We start from the raw sequence: 27052 nt of genomic DNA on the forward strand, positions 1-27052 counted from the left end.
TTACATTCCATCCCTGTGGTAGTTGCTAACCATTGCTATGAATGCTAAAATGCCGATATTACTGAAACATATAACACTTGTTGGCATATCCCTCTGTACTGGCACAGATCTACTCTCATGAATCCTCTCAAGATCCCTCCCCCTTAACTCATGTTGTTCTCTCTCTCTCACACACACACACACACACACACACACACAGAGAGAGAGAGAGAGAGAGAGAGAGAGAGAGAGAGAGAGAGAGAGAGAGAGAGAGAGAGAGAGAGAGAGAGAGAGAGAGAGAGAGAGAGAGAGAGAGAGAGAGAGAGAGAAGGGTTGGGGAGAGAGATTGATTCCTAATATGGTCAAGACGGAAAAAAAAGGTGAGCCAGGTAATACCCCATACACCCCTTTCTCATTATGTAAATTAGCTGACGTCATGAGACTGACCTTTCTTATAAATCAAGCATTCTTAACTATAGCATCATATAGCAATAGACGTTACAACGTTGTTGCAGAAAGCGTTTAAACAGGTGCTACGCAGACATACCGTTGCTCGTTTGGTGAACTAGGAATCATTGGAGTGTGTAAACTGGTTGAACGAGCCGTAGCTGTGAGGAAGAGAGTACGCTTGTGTCTTTCAGGTGTTTACTCCATTTTTTTTCTCAAATTCAACTATGAAGATTTGGATTGCACTTCTTCTTGCGACTTTCGCAGTGGGTGCATCAGCTCAATGTAAGTTGCTTTTTAAAATAAGCATTTTTAACAAGGTAAATGTATTCTAATAATTTTGTTTTCTAACAGAAATACATATAGTAATGTTTATGGTAGCCCTGACCTCTAGCCAACTTTCAAAAGTTGGAGGTTGTTGGCTAAAATGTGTAAATTGCGTGGGTAATTGTATTACCCTCTGCTCTGAACTGCCTACATACAGACAGCCAGGTCTAATCAAGCTTTTCGGTATAACACCGTTTGCTTAAATATTACAATGACGTAATTGGATGAATTTTAGTTACACTCAAACCATCAGTTTCGGTGCGCAAAGAGCGGTCTGTTGTGTAACCAGTTCGAGTTCTCTACCGGTAGGCTTAATTACACCCTCCATGGGGATTCCTTTGTCACTTCGTTCTAGCATATAATGGCTATTTTCTAGCAGACCGGTCAATTACTTCACCGGTTAGCCTCATGTAGACTTGACCTGTTTAATTTGTCTTCCACAGGCACATGTGAGAGTTTTAAGTGGGCTACATGTGATGGCACACCTTGTCAGTGTGGCGTTATGGTGGGGACTGGTGAGATGCAGAACCTGAACTGCTCTAAATGTAAGTACCTCATCAATAACAGGCCACGTTCATCTAATATTTGGAACTTTTTAAAGGTGCAGTCAAACATAATTTTTTTCCCTTGGTTAAAATGATAATGCCCTTGTAAGAGATGTTTGACAAGATGGCCTGACAATTCAGCCTGTTTTGGCCTGCCGGGCAGGACATTTTGTTATTAATTGACCAATGAGTACCAAACCTCTTTGCTGTTTCACTGTTGCTGGCAACCAATAAATGTTGCATTACCACCACCTACTAGGTTATTACTATTTTATACTTTGTTTGGAGAAAAGGGGGATACCCTGCCATCTGACCCTACACATTAATAACCCACTACTCTATTCCACTATTTTAAACCTGTCTCGTCCAGCTCAGGCCAATGGCCTGGAAGGATGGGACACCAACACACACTAACTCTTCTGACCTATTTGCATATGCAGTCACTAACTCTACCTACATGTACGTATTACCTCAACACCGGTACCCCCTGTATATAGCCCGCTATTGTTTACTGCTGCTCTTTATTTGTTCTTATCTCTTTTTTGAGGGGGGGAGGCATTTTCTTAACTGCATTGTTGGTTAAGGGATTGTAAGCATTTCACTAAGGTCTACTACAGCTGTTGTATTCGGCACGTGACAAATTTAGATTTCACCTCAAATCTCGTACACCCAAATACTTCTCTGCAGCTGCTACCACAACCTACATTTTCTACGACTTACGTCCCATCCCTGTGGTACAGTTGATAACCATTGCTTTGAATGCTAAAAAGCAAATCTTACTGAAGCGTATCCTTCTGTACTGTCACAGATTTAATCACAAATCCTCTCCGGATCCCTCCCCCTTGACACCTGATACAACGTAATGGATTTGGCACAAAAGCTTGTATGGGATAACTGAAATATCCTTGCATCACTTTGTCGGGCAATAACTCAACATCAAAACACAAAAGATCCAACAGACTTCCGTTTCACTGCTCACGCCACCCAGTCTGCATCGCACCAAATGACGAGCATCACAAACACTGGGAATATTCCCCTTCAGTTGGTCCACTTTTACATTTTATGGCTGCTCCAGTAATCAATCCTGTCAACTGCAGTAACCATTCCCTCTGACCGGCAGAAACACAAGCAACTATCACAAGACCACTTCAGGTTACCTTCAGAATTCACAGTACCAACTCATTTTCAGCTACCCTGAAACCACATGTGGATCAGCTTAAAGGCAGGTGTCCACTTTCTCAAAACGTCACTCCTACTGTCACTAATCTTTATCAGTGCAAGACTCGGGCTCTGAACTTCACCACACTCGCCACCTCTAATTTACCCTTATTCACTTTAATTTGACCTCTGACCTCGAGCCAGTGTGTGGCTTACACTTTCCACCATTTGACAAACACCTCCCTTTCCCCCCCCGCCGTCTTCAAACGATTCCTGCTTTTAAGACCTCTGCCAATAAAGACTTCAGTTTTCACCACTCCCAGACCGTTGTAGCTATATTCTTGCCTGAGAAATTGATCTTTCCTAAGAAGCTATTTGTTTCTTTTGACCGTTTAATTGAACACACTTGTTAGCCATAAATTATTTTCTATTGCGATGACTGCATTGGACATTTTTATATACTTCCTGTTTCGAATACTGCAACGACAGTCTGTATTCACGGGTAGAAAAGTGTCAGTCCTTGGATGGTGCTATTTTCAATATTTATTATCCCTCTCCTGTCAGTGGTCCCCAAATGCTTCCTGATGAAGGCAGAGATGTACCGTGCCAGGAAAGGCCTGTCCACTCGTACCGGAGGAAAGCCAGTCAAGACCGCCTTTGTGGACAACGATGGCATCTACGACCCAGACTGTGAGACCACTGGTGCCTTCCGGGCCAAGCAGTGCAATAACACTAAGGAGTGTTGGTGTGTCAACAGTGCTGGCGTGCGCAGAACCGACAAGGGAGACGAGAGCCTTCGGTGTGAGAAGTTGGTGGAGACCTAGTAAGTGCCTATCGTGTATTGTCATTCCTCATGCATTTTAGAATAAAGGGTTAGTATCATTCATGCGAGATGTGTTTTTGGCCTTGCCGTACAGCCTATGCCATACACATGTGAACCATACATGCAGGATGAGTAAGTTGAGATATGAAGGGTAAAGATGCCAAAGAGCGATAGGCTTCATCTCAATTCTGATGACTAGGCCATTGTACCAGGTATTTAAATCTAATCTACCCCCTGTCCCTTTCTCCTAGTTGGGTTCGCCTGGAGCTCAAGCACAAGCCAGTGAACAACGCTGTGGATGCTGCTAAGTTGCAGGCGTAAGTAGTTGTCAATTTTTTTATAATTTAATATTACAGCACTTGTAAATTGTTGCTGCGTGGAATAACTGAACTTTTGTCCTAATGCAGTGCCATAGCAACTGCCATCCAGAACCGTTACAGCTTTGACAAGACCTTTGTGAAGGAGGTGGAGTACGATCCTGAGGCTCGCCTGATCGTTGTCGATGTCAAGAAGGAGAAGGGAGACCGCAAAGCCGACCTGTCTCGTATGGCTTACTACATGGAGAAAGACGTAAGCGATGACCTCTCTTTGCTTTGGTATTTCACTAAAGTAACAAAGATCAAGGTTGGGAAGATGCCTTCTGACCTCAATGGGACTTCCCAGTTAAAATAAACTTTGTCAAAACCCAGATTAACCTGTGAATATTCCATGTTATTCCCAGGTTAAAGTGCTGCCACTGTTCAAGGACCAGGCTAAATTTGAACCCAGTGTGGACGGTCAGAAGCTGGAGATGGAGGATATCTTGGTGTACTATGTAGACGAGGAGGGCCCCACCTTCACCATGAAGAGGCTGACTGGGGGAGTCATCGCCGTCATCGTGGTGGTCATCCTGGCTGTGGCCGCCGGACTGCTGGTCCTCTACCTTGCGAGGAGGCGAGAGCGGGGGTACAGCAAAGCAGAGGTGAGTGGTCCAATAGGTCGCATTGATTTTTAAGCGCTTGAAATGTGTAAAGTGGTCATGGTTCTATTAATGCAACCCTCTCTATCATTACTAGTTTACGATCATCAAAACCGTACTAACCTGTTGGAAAAAAACAATTACCCCCTGATGCCTGATGTTTTGTTGCTTGTGTCTTTCAGCCCAGAGAGATGGAGGCCATGTAGACATGTTAACCACAGAGCTGGTTCTACACTGAAATATTAACACCTTGTATAGTGCCTTTTATAACATTCTGTTTGCAATTGTTATTTGAGGGATGCCGTTTTGTAAAGGATTGGTCAAATCTATTTAGCACTATTACTACTAATACTACCCAGCATTTTTATTTATGAGCTGTTGATTTAAATGAAGATGTTTGAATGCTGTAGATCCCGCAAACTTGACTCTGGACATCGACGCCAGTTCCACTTCAATAATGAAATGTTCCACACTAGTCAGGGACTTATTTAGACCTGGGGCACCAGGTAGGTGCAATTTTAGTATTAGGTAGAACAGAACCGGCAGGTTGTACGGTTTCATATGAACTTTGTGTTTTTGATTTTTTTAAATAAAGTATGGATTTTAAAATTATCCTATTTGTCAATTGCTTTTCTTCTAAGCCAATAGATTCAGCATTTGAACCAGGTACTACTTTTTAAGGTGTCTCAATGGAAAATTACTGTGCAGAGTCAGATTAGAGGTGTGTGGTGTTTATAGACACCTTAGCCAAATGCATTTAAACTAGATTATTCACAATTCCTGACAATATTAATCATAGTAAAAATTCCGTTTTGAGGTCCGTTGGATCACCACTTTATTTTAAGAATGTTAAATGTCAGAATAATAGGAGTGATTTATTTCAGTTTTTATGTCTTTCGTCACATTCCCAGTGGGTCAGAAGTTTACATGCACTCAAATGGTATTTGGTAGCATTGCCTCTACATTTAACTTGGGTCAAATGTTTCAGGTAGCCTTCCCCAACTTCCCACAATAAGTTGGGGGCATTTTGGCCCATTAGTCCTGACAGAGCTGGTGTACATGAGTCAGATTTGTAGGTCTTCATTCTCTCACATGCATTTCAGTTCTGTCCACACATTTTCTATGGGCATGAGGTCAGGACTTTGTGTGCCACTCTAATACCTTGACTTTTGTCCTTTAAGCTGTTTTCCCACAACTTCAGAATTATGCTTGGGGTCATTGTCCATTTGCGACCAAGCTTTAACTTCCTGACGCCATCTATGTGCACCAGTCCCTCCTGCAGCAAAGTACCCTCACAACATGATGCTGCCACCCTCGTGCTTCACGGTTGGGATGGTGTTGTTCGGCTTGCAAGCTTCCCCCTTTTCCTCCAAACGTAACGATGGCCAAACCGTTAGATTTTTTTTTGTTTCATTAGACTAGAGAACATATCGCCAAAGTACAATCTTTGTCCCCATGTGCAGTTGCAAACGTAGTCAAATTTATGGCGGTTTTGGAGCAGTGGCTTCTTGCTGAGTGGTCTTTCAGGTTATGTCACTATAGATACTTTTGTACCTGTTTCCTCAATCTTCAAGGTCCTTTGCTGCTCTGGGATTGATTTGCACTCTTCACACAAGTACTTTCCTCTCTAGGAGAAAGAACGTGTCTCCTTCCTGAGTGGTATGACGGTTGCGTGGTCCCATGGTGTTTATACTTGCGTACTATTGTTTGCACAGATTAACGTGGTACCTTCAGGCGTTTGGAAATTACTCCCAAGGATGAGCCAGCCTTGTGGAGGTCTACAATTTTTATTTTTTATTTTTTAGGACTAGGCTGATTTCTATTGACTTTCCCATGATGTCAAGCAAAGAGGCACTGAGTTTGAAGGTAGGCCTTGAAAAACATCAACAGGTACACCTCCAATTGACTCAAAGGATGTCAATTAGCCTATCAGAAGCTTCTAAAGCCATGACAATTTTCTGGAATTTTCCAAGCAGTTTAAGGCACAGTCAACTTAGTGGATGTAAACTTCTAACCCACTGGAACTGTGATAGTGAAATACTCAATTGTTGGAAAAATGACTTATGCACAAAGATGTCCTACCCAACTTTCCAAAACTATAATTTAACAAATATGTGGAGTGGTTGAAAACGAGTTTTAATGACTCCAACCTAAGTGTGTAAACTTCCGACTTCAACTGTATTTAATGCTGTCTGTCGCCACCCTAGCAATAGGGGTTTGTTGTCCAGAGCAGAAAGGCGGGCTGTCAAGCGCCTGCCTATTATTCCTCTTTGGATTGGTGGATACATCTTATTGGAATATTTGAGGGGTGTTAGCTGCCTGTATTCAGTGGAGAGCTACTAGCCACGTGAATATGCATAGGCATCTCGACAATCTTTTCAAAGTTGCCAGGATGTCTAGTGTCCTGTATCTGTACACAAGCTAAATATTACAAAACTTCTATTTGATCAAATAAACCTCATGTAGCAAATATACAATTTTGGCACAACACAATGTCTCAAGTTGGAGTATGCAATTGGTATGCTGACTACAGGAATATCCACCAGGGCTGTTGCCAGAGAATTGAATGTTCATTTCTCTTCCGTAAGCCACCATTTTAGAGAATTTGGCAGTACGTCCAACCGGCCTCACAGCCACAGACCTTGTGTATAGCTTCATGGGTGTGAGCGGTTTGCTGATGTCAACATTTTGAACAGAGTTGGCCATGGTGGAGTTATGGTATGGGCAGACAAGCTTCAAACACAATTGCATTTTATCGATGGAAATTTGAATGCACTGAACTACCATGACGAGATCCTGAGGTCCATTTCTTTTAAGGTATCTGTGACCAACAGATGCATATCTGTATTCCCAGTCGTGAAATCCATAGATCAAGGCTTAATTGATTTAATTTGACTGATTTCCTTATGAACTGTAACTCACTAAAATCGTAGAAATTGTTGCATGTTGCGTTTATATTAAGTATATGTAAACATTGTTACCCCTAAACATAATTGTATGGCTAGTATTGGTCATGGCACTTTACTGAACCTCAGCCATGCCCATTTACACATCTTTGACTTGATCCTAGCTGAGCTCAGGCAGTGAAGAAACGGGAAACACTGAGCATGTTTACACACATTGTGTACTTCAGACATGTTTGAACACTGTACAAACTAATTGCCTGGGTGTGTATTTGGATATGTTGCCAAATAGGACTGTTAATCCATGTTATGTGGAAATGGCTTCCATCTTCTCTATAGTTTCTCTGTAGTGCCCGTATTTCTCTTTCTGACCCCACTGCCCACAAGTCCCGAGTATGTCAGTCAATCCAGTAGAAAAGTCAACTATGGTTTGATTTCACTTTGTTTACATTCAGAGACAGTTTTGTTATTCTCCCCAGGTGAAAAGACTCAATAGGGCGTGGTCACCTCTGGTCTCTGCTCCATGTGAGTCACACGTTCAGTATCTGTTTATACTCTGTTAGAAATGCCACTGAGTGTCTGGTCTCTATAGACCTTACTATCATGGGATCATTGATACTTTTTGTGGGGGCTTTTGAAAGTATGCCTGTATTTTTTCCAGGTATATTCAATACATACAGATGAGCTATGACCATGAATGCTTGAATGTGTGAATTGTTTATGAAAGATCTATTATCTCTGAGCTTGTGTTAATATTAACATAAATTGCTTTAAATTGAGAATGTATTTTCATGCCAGTTGATTGAGAAGGGCCTATGTGTAGATATGACACCACCTGTTTCATGGGGCACTCGGTAGCTTAGCGGTTAAGCGCATTGGGCTAGTAACCGAAAGGTTGCTGGTTCGAATCCCCAAGCTGAATATGTTTTTAAAAAATCTGTCTGATCTTGAGCAAGGCATTTAACCCTTATTGCTCTGGATAAAATGGATGTGGTTAGTCAACCTTGGCTCTGAAACAGTTTGGCATCACATCAGCCCTGTTTGTTAAGTTTAGGTCCACATAATTCTCTATGCTATTACTAACCAAGAGGTGGACTGAGTTTGTGTGAGGCATGCCATCTCAGGATGGTAAACTGTATTTACTGCTCTCTTATCAGAGCTGTTGAGCTGTTGGTGTCAGAATGTCAAGTCAAACACCTTAACAGCTCTGATAAGAGAGCAGTAAATACAGTTTACCATCCTGAGATGGCATGCTTCACACAAACTCAGTCCACCTCTTGGTTAGTAATAGCATAGAGAATTATGTGGACCTAAACTTAACAAACAGGGCTGATGTGATGCCAAACTGTTTCAGAGCCAAGGTTGACTAACCACATCCATTTTATCCAGAGCAATAAGGGTTAAATGCCTTGCTCAAGATCAGACAGATTTTCTTTTTACCTATTCAGCTTGGGGATTCGAACCAGCAACCTTTCGGTTACTAGCCCAATCAGTAGAATCAGTAGAATTGTAGGTAACCAGTCTCTCTATGCACCATAGTGCCCTAAAACCTCAGGACCCTGTCTGCGGTGCAAACACTTAAACGACTTATCCCCTCAGCCCACAAATTAAGTGGACACTTCTGATGTCGTATCATGACGAGTATACACTTGCAGGGCGAGGGAGGAAGGAATGATATTTAAATGGACCACCCTTGGCTGGATATTCGTCACTCGTTCATCTCGCGTTGTGTTTTCAGCCATCGGTAGCTTGTGGGTGCTTTATATGCGCTACAGTCAATTATGAGTGCATGTCTATTTATATTGAATATATCATTATTAAGATATCCCTACTGTATGATTGCTAGCAAATTAATTATCTAACTAAGGTCAGCCTGCCTAGCTGGAACTTCTGAAGGATTAGTTTTTTATTTCTACAATTTCCAAAAGATGACTAACAAAAACATATTTTCTTTTTACGAGATGTGTTTGTGCCATCATGTGCATTAGTAGCACAATTTCGAACTTACTTGCATTCATTTTTACTTACACTTGTATGTTGACTTCTCCATTGATGTTTTTACGTTTTCGCAGACTTTTCTTAGCGGATGTACGATCGTCGCGGTGGGGAGTGGGGAGTTTCAGGCCCCAGAGCGAATATAATTCTACACGAGCAAAGCCGACTAAAAACGAGGGCTAATCATGGCTAATCATTTGGACCGCCCTCCAAGATGGCGACGGGGATTCCCCCAAGGGAATAAGGCGAGGGTAAGTGGACAAGGGTGTGTCTTTTAAGTGTTTGGACCGCAGCCCCTGGGACTAAACACCTCCCTCTGCATCCTGGACTTCCTGATGGGCCGCCCCCAGGTGGTAAGGGTAGATAACAACACATCCGCCACGCTGATCCTCAACACGGGGGCCCCTCAGGGGTACGTGCTCAGTCCCCTCCTGTACTCCCTGCACAGCCAGGCATGACTCCAATATCATCATTAAGTTTGCCGATGACACAACAGTGGTAGGCCTGATCACCGACAACGACGAGACAGCCTATATGGAGGAGGTCAGAGACCTGACCATGTGGTGCAAGGACAACAACCTCTCCCTCAATGTGATCAAGACAAAGGAAATGATTGTGGACTACAGGAAAAGGAGGACCGAGCACACCCCCATTCTCATCGAAGGGGCTGTAGTGGAGCAGGTTGAGAGCTTCAAGTTCCTTGGCTTCCACATCACTAAAACTAACATGGTCCAAGCACACCAAGACAGTTGCGAAGAGAGCACGACAAAACCTATTCCCCCTCAGGAGACTGAAAAGATTTGGCATGGGTCCTCAGATCCTCAAAAGGTTCTACAGCTGCACCATCCTGACGGGTTGCAGCACATCACTGGGGCCAAGCTTTTTGCCTTCCAGGACATCTATTTATTTATTTATTTTTATTTCACCTTTATTTATCCAGGTAGGCAAGTTGAGAATAAGTTCTCATTTACAATTGCGACCTGGCCAAGATAAAGCAAAGCAGTTCGACACAAACAACGACACAGTTACACATGGAGTAAAACAAACATACAGTCAATAATACAGTATAAACAAGTCTATATACGATGTGAGCAAATGAGGTGAGATAAGGGAGGTAAAGACAAAAAAAAGGCCATGGTGGCAAAGTAAATACAATATAGCAAGTAAAACACTGGAATGGTAGATTTGCAGTGGAAGAATGTGCAAAGTAGAAATAAAAATAATGGGGTGCAAAGGAAAATCTATACCAGGTGGTGTCAGAGGAAGGCCCTAAAAGTTGCCAAAGACTCCAGCCACCCATGTCATACACTGTTCTCTCTGCAACCGCATGGCAAGGGGTACCGGAGCGCCAAGTCTAGGTCCAAGAGGCTTCTAAACAGCTTCTACCCCCAAGCCATAAGACTCCTGAACATCTAATCAAATGGCTACCCAGACTATTTGCATTGCCTGCCCCACCCCCCCTTTGCACTGCTGTTACTCTCTGTTATTATCTATGCATAGTCACTTTAATAACTCTACCTACATGTACATATTACCTCAATTACCGCAACTAACCAGCACCCCCTGTAAATAGCCTCGTTATTATTTTACTGCTGCTTTGTTAATTGATTTATATTTCTGTACTTTTCTTAAAACTGCATTGTGGGTTAAGTAAGTAAGCATTTCACTGTAAGGCCTACTACACCTGTTGTATTCATCGCATGTGACAAATAACATCTGATTTGAATAGTATATCTACATCTGAGAGAGAGATTATTAGCCAAATCGACAAGAGTTACGATTGTTGCATTTGAAAGGTGCAGGGCAAGAGATCATTTCCACATTATGAACACCAGAAGCTAACTATTGAAAACCTGTCTCAGCTTACTCACATTGTTGGGTTTGGTGTTTGGTTCTGGAGATTCTTCTTTTACTAGCAGTATGGCTACAAATAATTAGCATTTTTGGATGTTTCCAGGTGTCAACATCGATTAACCAATGAAGTGGACACCTGTCTGTGTTATAATCATGCATTTGGTAAATTACTTATTGACAAAGGATTTCCTTTCTCACTGGAGTTTCTCTTACTCCTTAAAACAAAAACTAAAATACTACACAAATATACAAAAATAGCCTTTAAAATTAATAATTGCTATTTTCAATAGTCATTACAAATTGTTTTCCCTATGTTTCCCATTCAAACTCTTCTTCCTTATACTGTTTTCCTCCTCTCCTAAGCAACACAAAGTGCCTCTCTAACTAGTTTAGACAGGTTTGGGTGTCAGATATTCCCCTTCCGCCCACTGTTCCTGGAATGAGGGTGTGTCAGTTCCCCGACAGGCCCTATTGAAAGCTCCACAGCATCAGCCAAAGAGAGAACAACAGTCAATACTACTGGGAGATATATTTTGGAACAGTATTTTTATTTTATTTTTTATAAATAAGTCTGTTTTAATAGGATAATTACACTGTTTAAATGGCTGCAGGCACTCGGCCTGTCTGAAGCACAACTCCAAGGGTGTCCGTTTACCAATGGCGTTTATTTAAATATTTGTACAATAATGACCATTTTAAAAGATGCATTCTACATCTATTTATAAAAATGTATGGCATATCAAAATAAATACCTAAGTCATACAGTATAAGCTTGTATTTTGGGAATGACACGCAGCATGAACAGCAAAACACGCACGAGAAACAAGGAACATACAGCTCAAAATGGGTTCAGATTCTAATGAATGATCATACTGATCTAAAAATATGCTTTCCAGTTCATCTTCATAGTAACGTGATGCAAAATGGAACAAATGGGTCATGCTTTGGTTTAAATTCAATTTGTCAACTGTCACACCCTCCCAAACTCCTTCCACTGTAATACAAAAATTGCACTCCTTTACCCCTCCCTACTGGTAAGCAGTTTCCTCATTCTTCATCCTGGATGTACTGAAAGGACAAGTGAAAACAACATGGTGGTCACTGGTCACCTACCAGTAATCTAGGTTGAGTTTTGGACCATTTCAGTTCCCCCAACAGGCCACTCAGTAACCAAGAGGTGATCGAGTGGTGTCCGGTAGAGACATCACCATTCATTTTCTGTGTTCAGGGTTCACTCTAACATTGTTTTAAGGCTTTGTTTTACTGTTGACAGTTGTAGCTGATTTAAGGATTGTAATATCGATTCGCTCTTCTTAAATATAAATCATCCGATTTATTCATTTCAGTGTAGTTAAATAAAGGTTCAATGTAAAAATAAAAAAAAGTTTAAAAAATGGTTTCATTCAACTGTTTAATCAACATTTTCGCAGTCTCCTGAATTAGCCTAGTGTGCATTGGCGCACATGTGCAACTGGCCCGAGCTGGTTTTCCCTGGCTAAACTATGCTAGTTTTCATCCTCATTGCCAAACTTCATAATAAATACATTTTATTTTAACTAGGCAAGTCAGTTAAGAACAAATTCTTATTTACATTGACGGCCCACACCGGCTGAACCCGGACGACGCTGGGCCAATTCTATGGGACTCCCAATCATGGCCGGGTTGTGATACAGCCTGGATTCAAACCAGGGTGTCTGTAGTGACGCCTCTAGCACTGAGATGCAGTGCCTTAGACCGCTGCGCCACTCGGGAGCCCATAAATAATGCAACTTCAGAATCCCTTTGCTAGTGATACAATCATTTAGTTAAGAAATTCACTGGAATGCAGCAATGATATCCTTCGTCACCGCCATCTTAAGACAGATATCTTAAACCAGTCATGACTATTCAACAAAACAATTGATCATTTTGAAGTTACTTTCCAGCAAATTTCTTAGTTACATGATTGTATAACTAGCAAGGGAGTTTTGAAGTTGATGCAGTATTTCCTCACCACTTCATAGGGCTCGACCATCTTTTAAAGGGGCAGTGCAGTCTAAAACATGATTTTGCTGTGTTTGATATATATTTCCACACTATAAAGGTTGGAATAATACTGTGAAATTGTCAAAATGCCCTTTTAGTGTACGGGCTGTTTAAAAAGGGTGCCTGACATTTCAGCTTGTTTGACTGGGTGGAATTTTGGACCGCCAAGCGACATCACCAGGCGAGATAAGTTAATAGACCAATAACAAAGAGAGTTTGCCCTCATCTCTGTCAATAAAGCTGGTTTTAAGGTTACACTTCCCTCCCATTAGGCTCCTCCGATTAGGCCCCTCACTCAGGCCACTCTCAGACAGTCCTAGCAACATTCTTGCTGGAGAAATATCATTTTTCTAAGAATCTGCTGTTGTTCCCTTTTGACCATTTTAATTGAAAACAATCACAGTAAGGTACTTAATTGTTACCCAGAAATGGGAATTGAGATTTTTTTTAAATGGCTGCATTGGACTTTTAACATACCAACTACTCATAAAGCGGTCTTTCTCAATACTGTACTGTGTCACTTCCACTTACCCAATCATGTGCATCAATCACTTCCATTGCATTCTTTCCAACGTCTCCACAAACTAGCCACTTACACCACTCCCTTTCCTCAATCTCTGTACTGTCCATGCAACCAACTTTGCACAAAGGAAGCTTATTCATCTCTCCACTCCAACCATAGTGGGCCAGTTGGCTAAAACAGCAACCCCAACGTCATCCTATATCCTTTCAATAATCCTGTTCTACATGGCACTTGTATTTAAGGCTATATCATAGGCTGATCGTGTTGGTTTCCTTCACCTTATTTCACACCCAGAAATATGACCAACAAAAAAAGGTCCTCTGTTGGAAACTGGCATTATAGGTCGCAGTAAAAACAGAAGAAAAATATCTAGAGGCGCTATACAACGGCGACCCTGGCCGTGACCCCACTCCTTGTGGGTGTCTAATGGGGAGTTGGGATATGCAACAAAAAAAAACATTTGGAGTACACATTAGTGTGTAACAAGACAAATATAAGCACCCCCAAAAGTATTATAATAATAATATAGGTACAAAAGTTTAAAGGCAGGAAGTAAACTGTGTACAAAGTTACAAAAAATACAAAACAAGCAATAGAAAATACTGAAAAGCTTAAACTAGAGAAGGCTTTAGAGTTTAAGGCTGTCTGTCAATAAATAACACTGACCTTGCTCTTTGGTGAGCGAACAGAAGGATCTACAGCGGATGAATTAAAGTGCACAGGGATGAGAAAAAGCTCACTATGGACCATTGTACCATGTACCCACTGTACCATGCCATAAGTCTCTGCACTGGAGTTCGTCAGTCCCCTGTCACGTGATCAGAGACGAGACTGGGTGGCGTCATTATGCCACAACGTGTCAAAACGTTTTGCAACGGGAAAAGTAAATGGCTGTTTCTTATTGGACAGGTTAAGATTGTACCCCCCACTGTTTCACTCCATTTCGTACCTACTGAACACAACCCTGATTCCACGTACTCCGCTGATCCCCTGGCCTGATATAAATGTATGTAGCTGTTCTTGCAGCTTGTAGAATGGCGATCACAGGAGAGTAGGTGCCTTGCTAGGTCTGCCCGCCGCTGGTGGTGATTTACTCCTTAGCTCTTTGCTCTTGAGATTGACAGGCTGAGCCACCAGCAAGGCAGGGGCAGAGAGGTGGTGGGTGGCGGCTTTCTGTTGATGGGCACTGTTGATGTAACTGGAGATGAGAAGGGTCATCTCCCTGTTCTGCAAAACAAAACAGAACCTTTTCACCTCTTTACATAAGTGCAAATCTACCTGCACATAGTTCACTTGAGCCTCTGAAATCGGAAATGGCTGTTGAGAGAGAGACAGAGAGAGAGAGTCGGAGAGTGAGAGTGCACAAGGGAGTGAGAGAGAGAGAGAGGAGGATAGGGAGAGTGTGTTCTTGTGTGCCTCACACACTAACCTTGGAGGTGGCCATAGTGAACAGGTGTTTCTCTGTGGGCTTGTCTTTGGTAGCATTACTGCCAATGCTCTGGCTTACTACCAGCATAAAGTCCTGCCTGCAGCCTCCAAACGTCATCATGTTCTTATAAGGGTGGGACACCAGCAGTTTCTACACAGTAAAGGGGAACATGGAGAGTGATGGACGTAGTGAGCGGAGAGACTAGTGGGAAACCACAGGAAACCATGCATAAACCAAAAGATGAAAAGATGGTAGTAGAAATGCTTACAATGGAGTTGTGCTCCAGCACGCTGATGCCATCCTCATGCACTGCCAGCCACAGGTGGGCACCCTGCTCAGGAGAGGGTGTGATGGACTGAACGATCACAGGGTCAGAGAACAGAGAAAGAGTGATAGGTGGTTAACATCTTCATTCAATGCAAGGAACACATACAGTGCCTTGCGAAAGTATTCGGCCCCCTTGAACTTTGTGACCTTTTGCCACATTTCAGGCTTCAAACATAAAGATATAAAACTGTATTTTTTTGTGAAGAATCAACAACAAGTGGGATACAATCATGAAGTGGAACGACATTTATTGGATATTTCAAACTTCTTTAACAAATCAAAAACTGAAAAATTGGGCGTGCAAAATTATTCAGCCCCCTTAAGTTAATACTTTGTAGCGCCACCTTTTGCTGCGATTACAGCTGTAAGTCGCTTGGGGTATGTCTCTATCAGTTTTGCACATCGAGAGACTGACATTTTTTCCCATTCCTCCTTGCAAAACAGCTCGAGCTCATTGAGGTTGGATGGAGAGCATTTGTGAACAGCAGTTTTCAGTTCTTTCCACAGATTCTCGATTGGATTCAGGTCTGGACTTTGACTTGGCCATTCTAACACCTGGATATGTTTATTTTTGAACCATTCCATTGTAGATTTTGCTTTATGTTTTGGATCATTGTCTTGTTGGAAGACAAATCTCCGTCCCAGTCTCAGGTCTTTTGCAGACTCCATCAGGTTTTCTTCCAGAATGGTCCTGTATTTGGCTCCATCCATTTTCCATCAATTTTAACCATCTTCCCTGTCCCTGCTGAAGAAAAGCAGGCCCAAACCATGATGCTGCCACCACCATGTTTGACAGTGGGGATGGTGTGTTCAGGGTGATGCGCTGTGTTGCTTTTACGCCAAACATAACGTTTTGCATTGTTGCCAAAAAGTTCAATTTTGGTTTCATCTGACCAGAGCACCTTCTTCCACATGTTTGGTGTGTCTCCCAGGTGGCTTGTGGCAAACTTTAAACAACACTTTTTATGGATATCTTTAAGAAATGGCTTTCTTCTTGCCACTCTTCCATAAAGGCCAGATTTGTGCAATATACGACTGATTGTTGTCCTATGGACAGAGTCTCCCACCTCAGCTGTAGATCTCTGCAGTTCATCCAGAGTGATCATGGGCCTCTTGGCTGCATCTCTGATCAGTCTTCTCCTTGTATGAGCTGAAAGTTTAGATATTATCGCTTGCACAGTGCTCCTTGGGATGTTTAAAGCTTGGGAAATATTTTTGTATCCAAATCCGGCTTTAAACTTCTTCACAACAGTATCTCGGACCTGCCTGGTGTGTTCCTTGTTCTTCATGATGCTCTCTGCGCTTTTAACGGACCTCTGAGACTATCACAGTGCAAGTGCATTTATACGGAGACTTGATTACACACAGGTGGATTGTATTTATCATCATTAGTCATTTAGGTCAACATTGGATCATTCAGAGATCCTCACTGAACTTCTGGAGAGAGTTTGCTGCACTGAAAGTAAAGGGGCTGAATAATTTTGCACGCCCAATTTTTCTGTTTTTGATTTGTTAAAAAAGTTTGAAATATCTAATAAATGTCGTTCCACTTCATGATTGTGTCCCACTTGTTGTTGATTCTTCACCAAAAAATACAGTTTTATATCTTTATGTTTGAAGCCTGAAATGTGGCAAAAGGTCGCAAAGTTCAAGGGGGCTGAATACTTTCGCAAGGCACTGTATATATGCCTGATTACCGACAATGATGAGACAGCCTATAGGGGGGAGGTCAGACACCTGGCCTTGTGGTGCCAGGACAACAACCTCTCCCTCAATGTGATCAAGACAAAGGAGATGATTGTGGACTACAGGAAAAGGCGGGCCGAACAGGCCCCCATTAACATCGACGGGGCTGTCGTGGAGCAGACTCAGGAGACTGAAAAGATTTGCTATGGATCCCCAGACCCTCAAAAAGTTCTACAGCTGCACCATCGAGAGCATCCTGACCGGTTGCATCACGGCCTGGTATGGCAACTGCTCGGCATCTGACCATGAGGAGCTACAGAGGGTAGTGCGTACGGCCCAGTACATCACTGGGGCCAAGCTTCCTGCCATTCAGGACCTCTATATACGGTGACAGAGGAAGGCCCCAAAAATTGTCAAAGACTCCAGTCACCCAAGTCATAGACTGTTCTCTCTGCTATCGCAAGGCAATACATAGCCTCGTTATTGTTCCGTTATTGTGTTACTTTTGATTATTTTTTGTTTATTTGGTATCGGTACCGAGTCAATGTGCGGGGATACAGGTTAGTCAAGGTAATTTGTACATGTAGGTAGGGGTGAAGTGATTATATGTAGAGATAATAAACAGGGAGTAGCAACAGTGTATAAAACAGATGGGGGGGGTGACAATGTAAATAGTCTAGTGGCCATTTGATTAATTGTTCAGCAGCCTTATGGCCTGGGGGTAGAAGCTGTTAAGGAGCCTTTTAATGTGTTACTTTAAAACATTTTTTTTTAAACTTTAGCTCATTTGGTAAAAATGTTATTAACTCTTTCTTGAACTGCACTGTTGGTTAAGGGCTTGTAAGTAAGCATTTCACAGTAAGGTCTACACCTGTTGTATTTGGAGCATGTGACAAATAAAGTTTGATTTGATATTGGACGATAAAACACACGGCTGACTAAATCATGGCTTTTTATAAAGGCTAACTTGTACTATGTAAGGCTAAGTGTGTACCTGCAGTATATTGTCCAGCTGCCACACACACACACACACACACACACACACACACACACACACACACACACACACACACACACACACACACACACACACACACACACACACACACACACACACACACACACACACACACACACACAGCCATTTCTGTGGTGTTTTTTGTTTCTAAAAGAGCCAATATTAATGTGTGCACCACCACATTGTCTCTTCGTGTGGTGCAGGTCATAGAAAAAACCCAATGCTCAGTGTGGCCAATGATGAGGTCGTCTGAAATGTCAACAAATAGGTAAATGTGTATGTGGAAGTATTTTTCAATAAAATCATTTGTCTTTGTCCAGTACATAAACACACACACACCTCTGCTTCAAACAGCTTGGCCCCGAAGAAGGGCCACTTCCTAGCCACAGTCAGGTAGATGCGTACACACTCGGATGAACTTCGACCCCTGAGTGATGCCCATCGGGTGGACAGACGCTGGCGCAGTTGCCTGGGGGGGTGGGAGAGGGTAGTTTATCAATGACAGAGTGTGTGTGGGGGGGATGAATAAATAACTGAAAGTATTTGAATCAGACCAAGAGAGAGTAATAATTACCCTTTGAGAGGTGTGTGAAACTTGGGTAAAGAAGGAAATAATATCATACCTGGGTCCAAATACTATTTGAAATCAAATACTTTTAGCATTTGCTTTAGCGTGCCCTTGAGTGTCATATGGTCGGGCTTTGCACTTTTAAAACTATTCTATTGGTTCCTTTGCGTCAATCAAGTCCAGACAAACGTTTTTGAACCCAGGTCTGTATAATGTAACACATTCTAGCAGCTTACCTGAGTTGTTCCTCAGTGGATGTCCTGCGGTAGTGTTTTGGGTAGAACCTCTCCAGTACCTGTTTCAGGGTCTGGTTGGACTTGGTCTGGGCTGAGTTGGGGCTGGCTGGGGTGGAGAACGGACGCTCAAAATCTCCAAATTCCACCTGAGACCAAAAACAATGACATTAACATTAAAAAAGGGGACATTAGGCTTTACAGTGCGATACCGTCTAATGTCCACGACTGATAGGGAATACTTTAAATGGTTCACATTAAACCTGTCTATATTCTACAACTCAGAATACACTGTTGACTTTCAAAACAAGGTGAGACAATGACAAGTTGGCAAACTGCTCACACCCAGGCTAGGGGTACTGCAATGGCATTCAATACAATTGCAAAATCCCCATTCAACACATAGACAAAGGCAGAATAGATGATACGTCATTTACAATGGGCAGACAGTGAGGAGAGAGAAAAGACACCAATGATGTGTGTAACTTATGTGATGATATACAGTAGGCATATGGACGTCACAGACCTGGGCAAGCAGGGCAGACATCTCCAGAGCCAGCTCCTTGTTGACAGGGAAGTGTCCTGCTGCGATGGCCTCGTTGGCCTGATAGACCAGGAGCAGCCTCTCTCTCTCGGACTCACCTCTCATCTGAGGAGAGAAGTAGAGCCTGCAAACACACACCCAGACACAGGTAGAGTGTTACAAAAGGTTGACTGGTGGCGAATGAGATCTCTACATACAAACAGTATGTGAATGTAAAGTGTCAAATCTACCTGTTCTTGTAGGTGAGCCTGACAGTCCTGGTGTTCTCAGATTTGCCCGTGTGCTGTTCCTTGGAGGCCTGCTCCCATTTGGAGATGATGTCACAGATCTGCGAGAGAGGAAGACATGCAACTTTTGTGATGAAGGCTTTGTTGGGGGGAAAAAAATGAATAAAGAACCCTGAAAAGGCAATTCCACCAATTTGTTCAGCACAATAACAGTGTCTACATATGTGAAAACGGCACCTTTTTACATTTTGTACAAACAAATATCAGGTTAAGAAGTTCTGCCCGATGACATTATCAAAAGTTGAAACATTGTAAAAACGGTGATTTTCAAACACAATGAGATTCGCGTTGACGTGGGGAGCAAGAAAATACCCTCCCTCCGGCTAGAAACTCTGGAGAAAATTCTGTGAACGTGGCCAGCTATTCAGTCTGACCTTGATGCCCCCTTGTAGACAGTGCTCCAGCTCTCGTCCAGTTGGGTCGTCCGTGTAGAGGCTGAAGCCTGATTGACCAGTTTTCCTCATGCCTGTGTCCTGGTTCAGTCTGCACTGAAATTCCTCCACTGTGGTAGAGGCATCAAAGCCCACTACCTGTATGGGGTACAATACACTGTAAATACACTGTAAATGTGTGTGTGTGTGTGTGTGTGTGTGTGTGTGTGTGTGTGTGTGTGTGTACTAGGGTTGCATAGGAAGGGTATATTACTTGATTTTTTTTATTTTATCAGATTACATCTAGTTGCCTTTTGGGTACTTCAGATTATCACAGGTGTCTGTAATTATCTCACTGTGTGGCCTTATCACATGTAGAATATATAAAATAATCAAATAAGATTATTTTGTGAATACCACTGGTGTTTAATATGAGGGTTTCAGCAGGAAATATATTTGATATATTTTACCATGTCAAATGTCTTTGTTGTAAATGTTTTGACACCAAACTGGTGGCCATTGTGAAAAAAAGTAAATAGTTGAAAGTGTTGCAGAGTTTAAAAAGTGATTAAAGAATAAATGACCAAAGCCACCATAGACTGCCATATATGACCTGTTAATTACCAAAATTACAGAAGATTCCGTTAACTTTGGTAAACTACCGGTTAGCTCGGCAACCCTAGCATGCACACCCGTGCCTCTCTCCCTGTGTACACCAACTGGTAGATAGAGTATGTGTTGTACCTGGTATGTATTGTTGAGGAAGTGAACAGGTACACTGAAGGGCAGTGAGTGGTGGTATGGGTTCCTGAGAAGGATAGACAGGATCTCCATACGGGACGCCCTGGCCTGGCGCTCACCCTTCTGCTGTGTCCGCTCTACCGACCTCTGACAGTAGATGGCGTATTTACCCACCTCTGTTCTGAGAGAGACACGGGAAAGTACAGTCAAATCGCAGGTAAACACAGGGTTGGGTGAGCAAATGAGCGACTAGGAAGTCAGACTAGGGACAATTTGCATGCGTGCGTGTGTGGGCGTGTGTGGATGCTCACCTTGAGTCTCCATGCCTCTTAAGGTGTACCTGCAGCAGCCAAAGGAAGGGATGCTGGGGCAGAAAGAGACCCACACACAGAGCCAGGAACTGCCAGCCCTGTAGAAGACCATACACACATACACTCTGATTTGTTAACTCTGTATACTAAACATCCAGAACACCTTCCTAATATTGCATTGTAAACACAGCCGCATTGTAGTTCTTGACACAAACCGGTACGCCTGGCACCTACTACCATACGCAGTTCAAAGGCACTTAAATCTTTTGTCTTGCCTATTCACTAAGGGCATAAGGGCAAACTCTGTTTAAATCCATTGCAGTTCACTAGATCATATTCAAATACATACTCTGCATGCTACAGTTTAACGCATTCGCAACAATCTATTCATGGCCGCCACAAGCCATTGTGTTTGTCAGGTGTGGACTGTATGTAGTTTTTCATGGACTCCTGCTGCCCCCGGATGGTGTAAGAGTGTGTATGTGTACCTGTAAGGGCCAGGGCTGCCCTTGGGGCTGTCTCTTGGTTGTCTGTTTGATGAGCTGACAGAATAACTCGTTCTGTAGCTCTGGGTGGGTCAGGCACACCTGCAAAGCACTCTGGGCCAGGGACACGTGGTAGTCAATAGCTGGAGCATCGATGGCCACGTTGATGAAGAGCTGGCATGTCTGGAGGAGTGGGAGAGAGGGGGACAGAAAGAGAGAGAGAGAGATAGAAAGAGAAAGGAGGAGAGAGCCCTCGGAAAAAACGGACATAGCTCTTTGAATATAATTTATTGTCAAACGACTGCAATGCAAACCAACTCTCTTTGCGCGTACATGTCTGTTGGTGTGTGTGTGTGTATCCTACCTTAAACAACTTGATGGCCTCGGTCTGTAGGGCCTGAGAGGGAAGGGTGGTGAGCGCAGAGACCAGACCCTCTTTACTGAAACAAAGCATGGGGTGTCTCCAGCTCTGAGAGTCTGAACGAAAGAGCAAGAGAAAAATAGCAAGTTAGGAAAGCGCAGTCCAAACTATTGACATACTGAGGAGAAGTCTTGCACGCCCGACTTACAGGCTCTTCAGCTGTTGAAAGTGACTAACTGTTGAGATACTGAATCAGACAAAAGTCAGGAAGAGCAGTATGACACTCACTTGGTTCTCCCTCCACATTGAGCAGTTTGCCCACCAACTGCTCAAACTCTGTGCCCACCTTGCCCAAAGTGGTGCCCGCTGCCACCGACAGGTGGTACAGCCATGCATCCTAAAGAAACCAGAAGACAGGACAGAACTTTCACATAGGCACCGTAGCTTTAGCGGTGTGGCTACCAAGTGTTCATCCCCGTTGGATTTTTTCACACTGAAATGGATTTAATTGGGATTTTATGTCACCAATCTACACAAAATACTTCATAACGTCAAAGTGAAAAGAAAATTATATAAATGTTTACAAATTTATAAAAAATGAAATGTATTAACCCACTTTGTTATGGCAAACCTAAATAAGTTCAGGAGTAAAAATGTGCTTAACAAATCACTTTTTATTTTTATTTTTTTTACCTTTATTTAACTAGGCAAGTCAGTTAAGAACAAATTCTTATTTACAATGACGGCCCACCGGCCAAACGCCCTATCACGGCCGGTTGTTTTACAGCCTGGATTCGAAACCAGGTTGTCTGTTGTCTGTAGTAGTGATGCCTCTAGCACTGAGCTGCAGTGTCTTAGACCACTGCGCCACTTGGGAGCAACATAAGTTGCATGGACTCATTCTGTGTGCAATAATAGTGGTTAACATGATTTCTGAATGACTACCCCATCTCTGTACCCCCCACCCATACAATTATCTGTAAGGTCCCTCAGTTGATTAATGAATTACAAGCACAGAGTCAACCACAAAGAGCCGGGAGCTTTTCCAATGCCTGGTAAAGAAGGGCAACGATTGGTAGACGGGTAAGAAAAAAAAACAGACACTTTCTGTCCTGAAAACAAAGCATTATGTTTGGGGCAAATCCAACACAGCACCATTGAGTACCACTCTCCATATTTTCAAGCATGGTTGCTGCATCATGTTATGGGTATGCTTGTCATCGGCAAGGTCTGGTGACAATAACCTAAAACACAAGGTCAAATCTACACTGGCGTTGCTTACCAAGAAGAAAGTGAATGTTCCTGAGTGGTCTAGTTACAGTTTTGACTTAAATCCGCTTGAAAATCTATATCTAAGACTTGAAGATGGTTGTCTAGCAATAATCAACAACCAACTTGACAGAGCTTGAAGAATTTGAAAAGAACAATGCTCAAATATTGCACAATCCAGGTGTGTAAAGATTTTAGCGACTTAGCTACCCAAAATACTCACAGCTGTAATTGCTGAAAAAGATGTCTCTAACATGTATTGACTTAGGGGGTGAATACCTATTTAAATGTGTGTTTTATAACAAATCTAAAAAACTTTGACATTACAGAGTGTTTTGTGTAGATCTTTGACCATTTTGTCCCTATTAAATACATTTAAATTCCACTTTGTAACACAATAAAATGTTAAGAAATCTGGGCGAGGGGGGACTTACGATAGGCACTGTACAGTATATTGGCTAAATACGGCAGTATTAGCAGTATCTACCACTTGGGTAAAGCATGGTGCTTGCAACACCTCAGTTGTGGGTTTAATTGTAGCATGTGGAACACGTACTAAAATGTATTCACTGTAGGTAATGTTTGTGTCTGTGTGACCATACTGTACTGGCTTTTTATCATGGGATGTTCTCTACCATGCATCCATACTGATTTTGGCTCCTCTCATACCTTCTCATGTCGGGATTCAATGAGCAGGTAGGTGGGGCCCTGCTCCTGGGGATGGACAGCTATGGTGTGGGGCGGGGCCTCTAAGCCCCTCCCGCATGACTTCAGCTCCTCATCCGAGTCATGTGACCTGTCCACCTCCTCCACCCGAGCCTCCCACAGCTTGATCTGACCTAGGGGGAACTGATGGGGCACACAAGCACACACACATGCACACTGCGCGTTGGTATGGTGAATGGGAAGATAGATGAGAGTAGAGTGTGTGAGTATTAGTGAATGAGTTGTGTACCTTGTCTTCCTGACTGCGGAAGTAGTAGAGTGTTTTACCGATGAGGGCACACCACACCCGCTTGGAGTAGCCATGTTTCACCTGACAGAGATACAAAAAAAGTTACCTTCACTTCAATGAGGCACTGGTCATTGGTAACCAGCTTAGTCAACCAAATGTCAACAGTCAACTCATAGAGTCATAGTTCAAATAGAGAGTTTAAGGGTCAATCTGCAGTTCAAACAATAGCAAAGCCTTGCACCTGGCCACTGTTTTGGTAAACAGCGATGCAGAAATGAGGGGTAGGGCTGAAGAAATGTAACCACTCTAAAATGTATAGACAGAGCTATGGATGCAAGGGCTGATCATCCATGATATGCTAGTTTAAACAACATTTTGAGGCTGTACAATGTTTGTTTACAATGACATTGTTTATAAACAAAGGAGTAAAAAAAGCTTATATTTCGGGTTCTGATTGGGTTAGACAGTTGAACTAAGCTCATGAGGCATTTATAAGTTATATTCCTCAAGAACCAATAGATATATATTATGAATTTTAAAAGTAACAAAACGGATGTAGCCCCTTTAAAGTTCATGGCTATCAGGGATATTTAGTGATGTAAGTCAGAACCTTGATGAGGTGGCCCTTCATCCCGGGTCGTATCTCAGGCTGAGCAAAAAGTGGGCTGGCTGTTTTGACCCTCAGAACACTCTGTAGAACCCTCAGCCACTCTTCTAGCAGGTTGGGAGAGTCTGCCTTCAGATAGTATACCCTCTTCCCTGTAACAATCTGAGATCACACACGCACGGCACACACACAAACACATACAGGAAATCATAGTTAATGCTAAAAATGTGCAGGCAAATATCCACATGAACACACTCTTGCTCTCTCTGTCGCGCACACACACACACTCACACACACACACACACAAGTACCTGGAGCACTTGCTTCCCGTCACCGCGGGCGATGCTACTGGTGGCGTTGACCTCAATCTGACCCTGTGGTCTCCGGATGACATCACTCTGGGAAGACCAATCACATGGGCTTGTTCAGTAAATTACATAAGTGAGTGTTACAGATCGCTAAACCAAATCATCAGAGCAGTCATGAGAGCTACAGACGTAGAGCTTCATTTGATCACTCTTTTGTTGACGTGTATTGTATTCAAGGTTTAATAAAAAGGCTTCTAAAGTTTGTAATTTCCACTTTAAAATGTAAAAATAAAAAAATGTTAAAAATGTATATTAATTATAATCCACATAATAATTCACATTTCCTGTTGCTACAGGTTTATTTGAGCAAACTGGCTCAAATTAAGATCCGTTTTCTGTAGACTTGAGCCTGTACAAGGAGACATGGCAGAAAAGCACACACTAAATATAACCTCAGCTATATATAAACCCATAAATAACAGATCCAAACAGTGTCAGTCCACATTCATTTCAAAGCAAACTCTTGAGGACAGTTGGTATACATGATTTGAGCGAGTGTGTGTGTGTGTGACTGTGTGACTTTCTTTAACTGACCGGTGACTTGTAATAGAGCAGCTCTCCATCTTTGAGGACAAACCAGCGCCTCTTCCATGTCTTCTTCCACGTCTTCACCATCTTCAGGAGGTACCCTGACTTCTCCATGGGCTCCTAGAAACCCACAAGGCGGGGAGTGGTGTGTGAGTATAGTATCAGCTGTAGGGTATACAGTGCATTCGGAAAGTATTCAAACCCCTTGACTTATTCTACATTTTGTTATGTTATAGCCTTATTCTAAAATTGATTAAATCGTTTCCCCCCCTCAATCTACAGAATACCCCATAAAGACAAAGCAAAAACAGGTTTTTAGAAGCGTAACTAGTCTCCCGGCTTAACTAGTCTCCTGAATGCCAAGCGTAACTAGTCTCCCAGTCCCTGCCTCTGAAAAACATCCCCACAGCATGATGCTGCCACCACCATGCTTCACCGTAGGGATGGTGCAAGGTTTCCTCCAGACATGACGCTTGGAATTCAGGTCAAAGAGTTCAATCTTCATTAGGTCAGAGAATCTTGTTTCTCATAATCTGAAAGTCCATTAGGTGCCTTTTGGAAAACTCCAAGTGGGCTATCATGTGCATTTTACTGAGGAGTGGCTTCTGCCTGACCTTCTCTCTGGAAGGTTCTCCCATCTCCACAGAGAAACTCTGGAGCTCTGTGAGAGTGACCATTGGGTTCTTGGTCACCTCCCTGACCAAGGCCCTTCTCCCCCGATTGCTCAGTCTTCCATTTAAGGATGATGAAGGCCACTGTGTTCTTGGGGACCTTCAATGCTGCAGAAATGTGTTGGTACCCTTCCCCAGATTGTCACAGGTCAGGTTTTCTCCCTTGAGTGGACTACCTGTGGTTGCCACTGAAGAGCACCCTTGGGTTTATTCTAGTATCCAGGTGACCCTGATTGGGCTTATTGGGATCACCAGCTGACTATTTAGGTTCCTCTGTGGACTGTGCCAGTTGCTCAGTTCTCATGTTTTGTTCAATGTTCTCGTGTGCCCTTGCTTTGTTGTTTTGCTATGAAGACCTTAAGTAAATACTCTGGATTTACCCTTACCTCTGCCTGCAGTGTTTCTCTGCGCCTGGGTCCAAATACTAGCACTAATATCACAGTAGACCTGAGCCACTGGCCCAGTCCACAGAGGAACCTAAATAGTCATCCAGCAGGTGATCCCAATTAGGGTCACCTGGACACTAGAAGAAACCCAGGGATGCACTCCAGTGGCAACCACAGGTAGTACATTTAAGGGAGAAAACCTGACTTGTGACAGGAGCTTATCGTACTGGCCATCAGGTTTGACAACCGGCTTCGGGAATGTCGTCATGAGCGGATGGAGGGGTCCCGAGTTGGTTCCAGTGTTTCGGGCTCCGCTGAGGGAGTCGATTCTTCATTTGTTCCACTGCCGTATGCTGAGCCTATCCACGAC

The 27052-nt window shown here is 42.9% G+C and overlaps 2 protein-coding genes across 3 annotated transcripts in view; one reads left to right on the plus strand and one right to left on the minus strand.

Annotated features, from left to right (window-relative positions):
* Nucleotides 1-401: 401 nt before the first annotated feature.
* On the plus strand, nucleotides 402-4849 carry LOC109889824 (tumor-associated calcium signal transducer 2). Its single transcript, XM_020481561.2, has 7 exons — nucleotides 402-711; nucleotides 1197-1298; nucleotides 3021-3279; nucleotides 3531-3596; nucleotides 3687-3849; nucleotides 4001-4240; nucleotides 4420-4849. Exons 1-7 carry the CDS (start codon nucleotides 654-656, stop codon nucleotides 4441-4443), a joined length of 912 nt encoding a protein of 303 aa, XP_020337150.1. The 5' UTR covers nucleotides 402-653; the 3' UTR covers nucleotides 4444-4849.
* A 6669-nt stretch (nucleotides 4850-11518) lies between these two features.
* The window catches only part of plekhh2 (pleckstrin homology domain containing, family H (with MyTH4 domain) member 2), a 68914-nt gene continuing 53380 nt past the window's right edge, over nucleotides 11519-27052 (minus strand). For both annotated transcript variants that reach the window (XM_031823393.1, XM_020481559.2), the window contains exons 13-30: nucleotides 25632-25745; nucleotides 25041-25127; nucleotides 24733-24891; nucleotides 24123-24203; nucleotides 23837-24016; nucleotides 22187-22295; nucleotides 21902-22014; nucleotides 21541-21720; nucleotides 21053-21150; nucleotides 20745-20922; nucleotides 20004-20159; nucleotides 19573-19670; nucleotides 19325-19466; nucleotides 18802-18947; nucleotides 18337-18466; nucleotides 15235-15321; nucleotides 14967-15116; nucleotides 11519-14764 (exon numbers count right to left, since the gene is read on the minus strand). In XM_031823393.1, coding sequence (XP_031679253.1) covers nucleotides 14579-14764; nucleotides 14967-15116; nucleotides 15235-15321; nucleotides 18337-18466; nucleotides 18802-18947; nucleotides 19325-19466; nucleotides 19573-19670; nucleotides 20004-20159; nucleotides 20745-20922; nucleotides 21053-21150; nucleotides 21541-21720; nucleotides 21902-22014; nucleotides 22187-22295; nucleotides 23837-24016; nucleotides 24123-24203; nucleotides 24733-24891; nucleotides 25041-25127; nucleotides 25632-25745 — 2394 coding nt within the window. In that variant the 3' untranslated portion in view covers nucleotides 11519-14578. The remainder of the gene's footprint in view (nucleotides 14765-14966; nucleotides 15117-15234; nucleotides 15322-18336; nucleotides 18467-18801; nucleotides 18948-19324; nucleotides 19467-19572; nucleotides 19671-20003; nucleotides 20160-20744; nucleotides 20923-21052; nucleotides 21151-21540; nucleotides 21721-21901; nucleotides 22015-22186; nucleotides 22296-23836; nucleotides 24017-24122; nucleotides 24204-24732; nucleotides 24892-25040; nucleotides 25128-25631; nucleotides 25746-27052) is intronic.

This window comes from Oncorhynchus kisutch, linkage group LG4 (genome assembly GCF_002021735.2).
Source record: "Oncorhynchus kisutch isolate 150728-3 linkage group LG4, Okis_V2, whole genome shotgun sequence".
In the NCBI taxonomy this organism is placed as follows: Eukaryota; Metazoa; Chordata; class Actinopteri; order Salmoniformes; family Salmonidae; genus Oncorhynchus; species Oncorhynchus kisutch.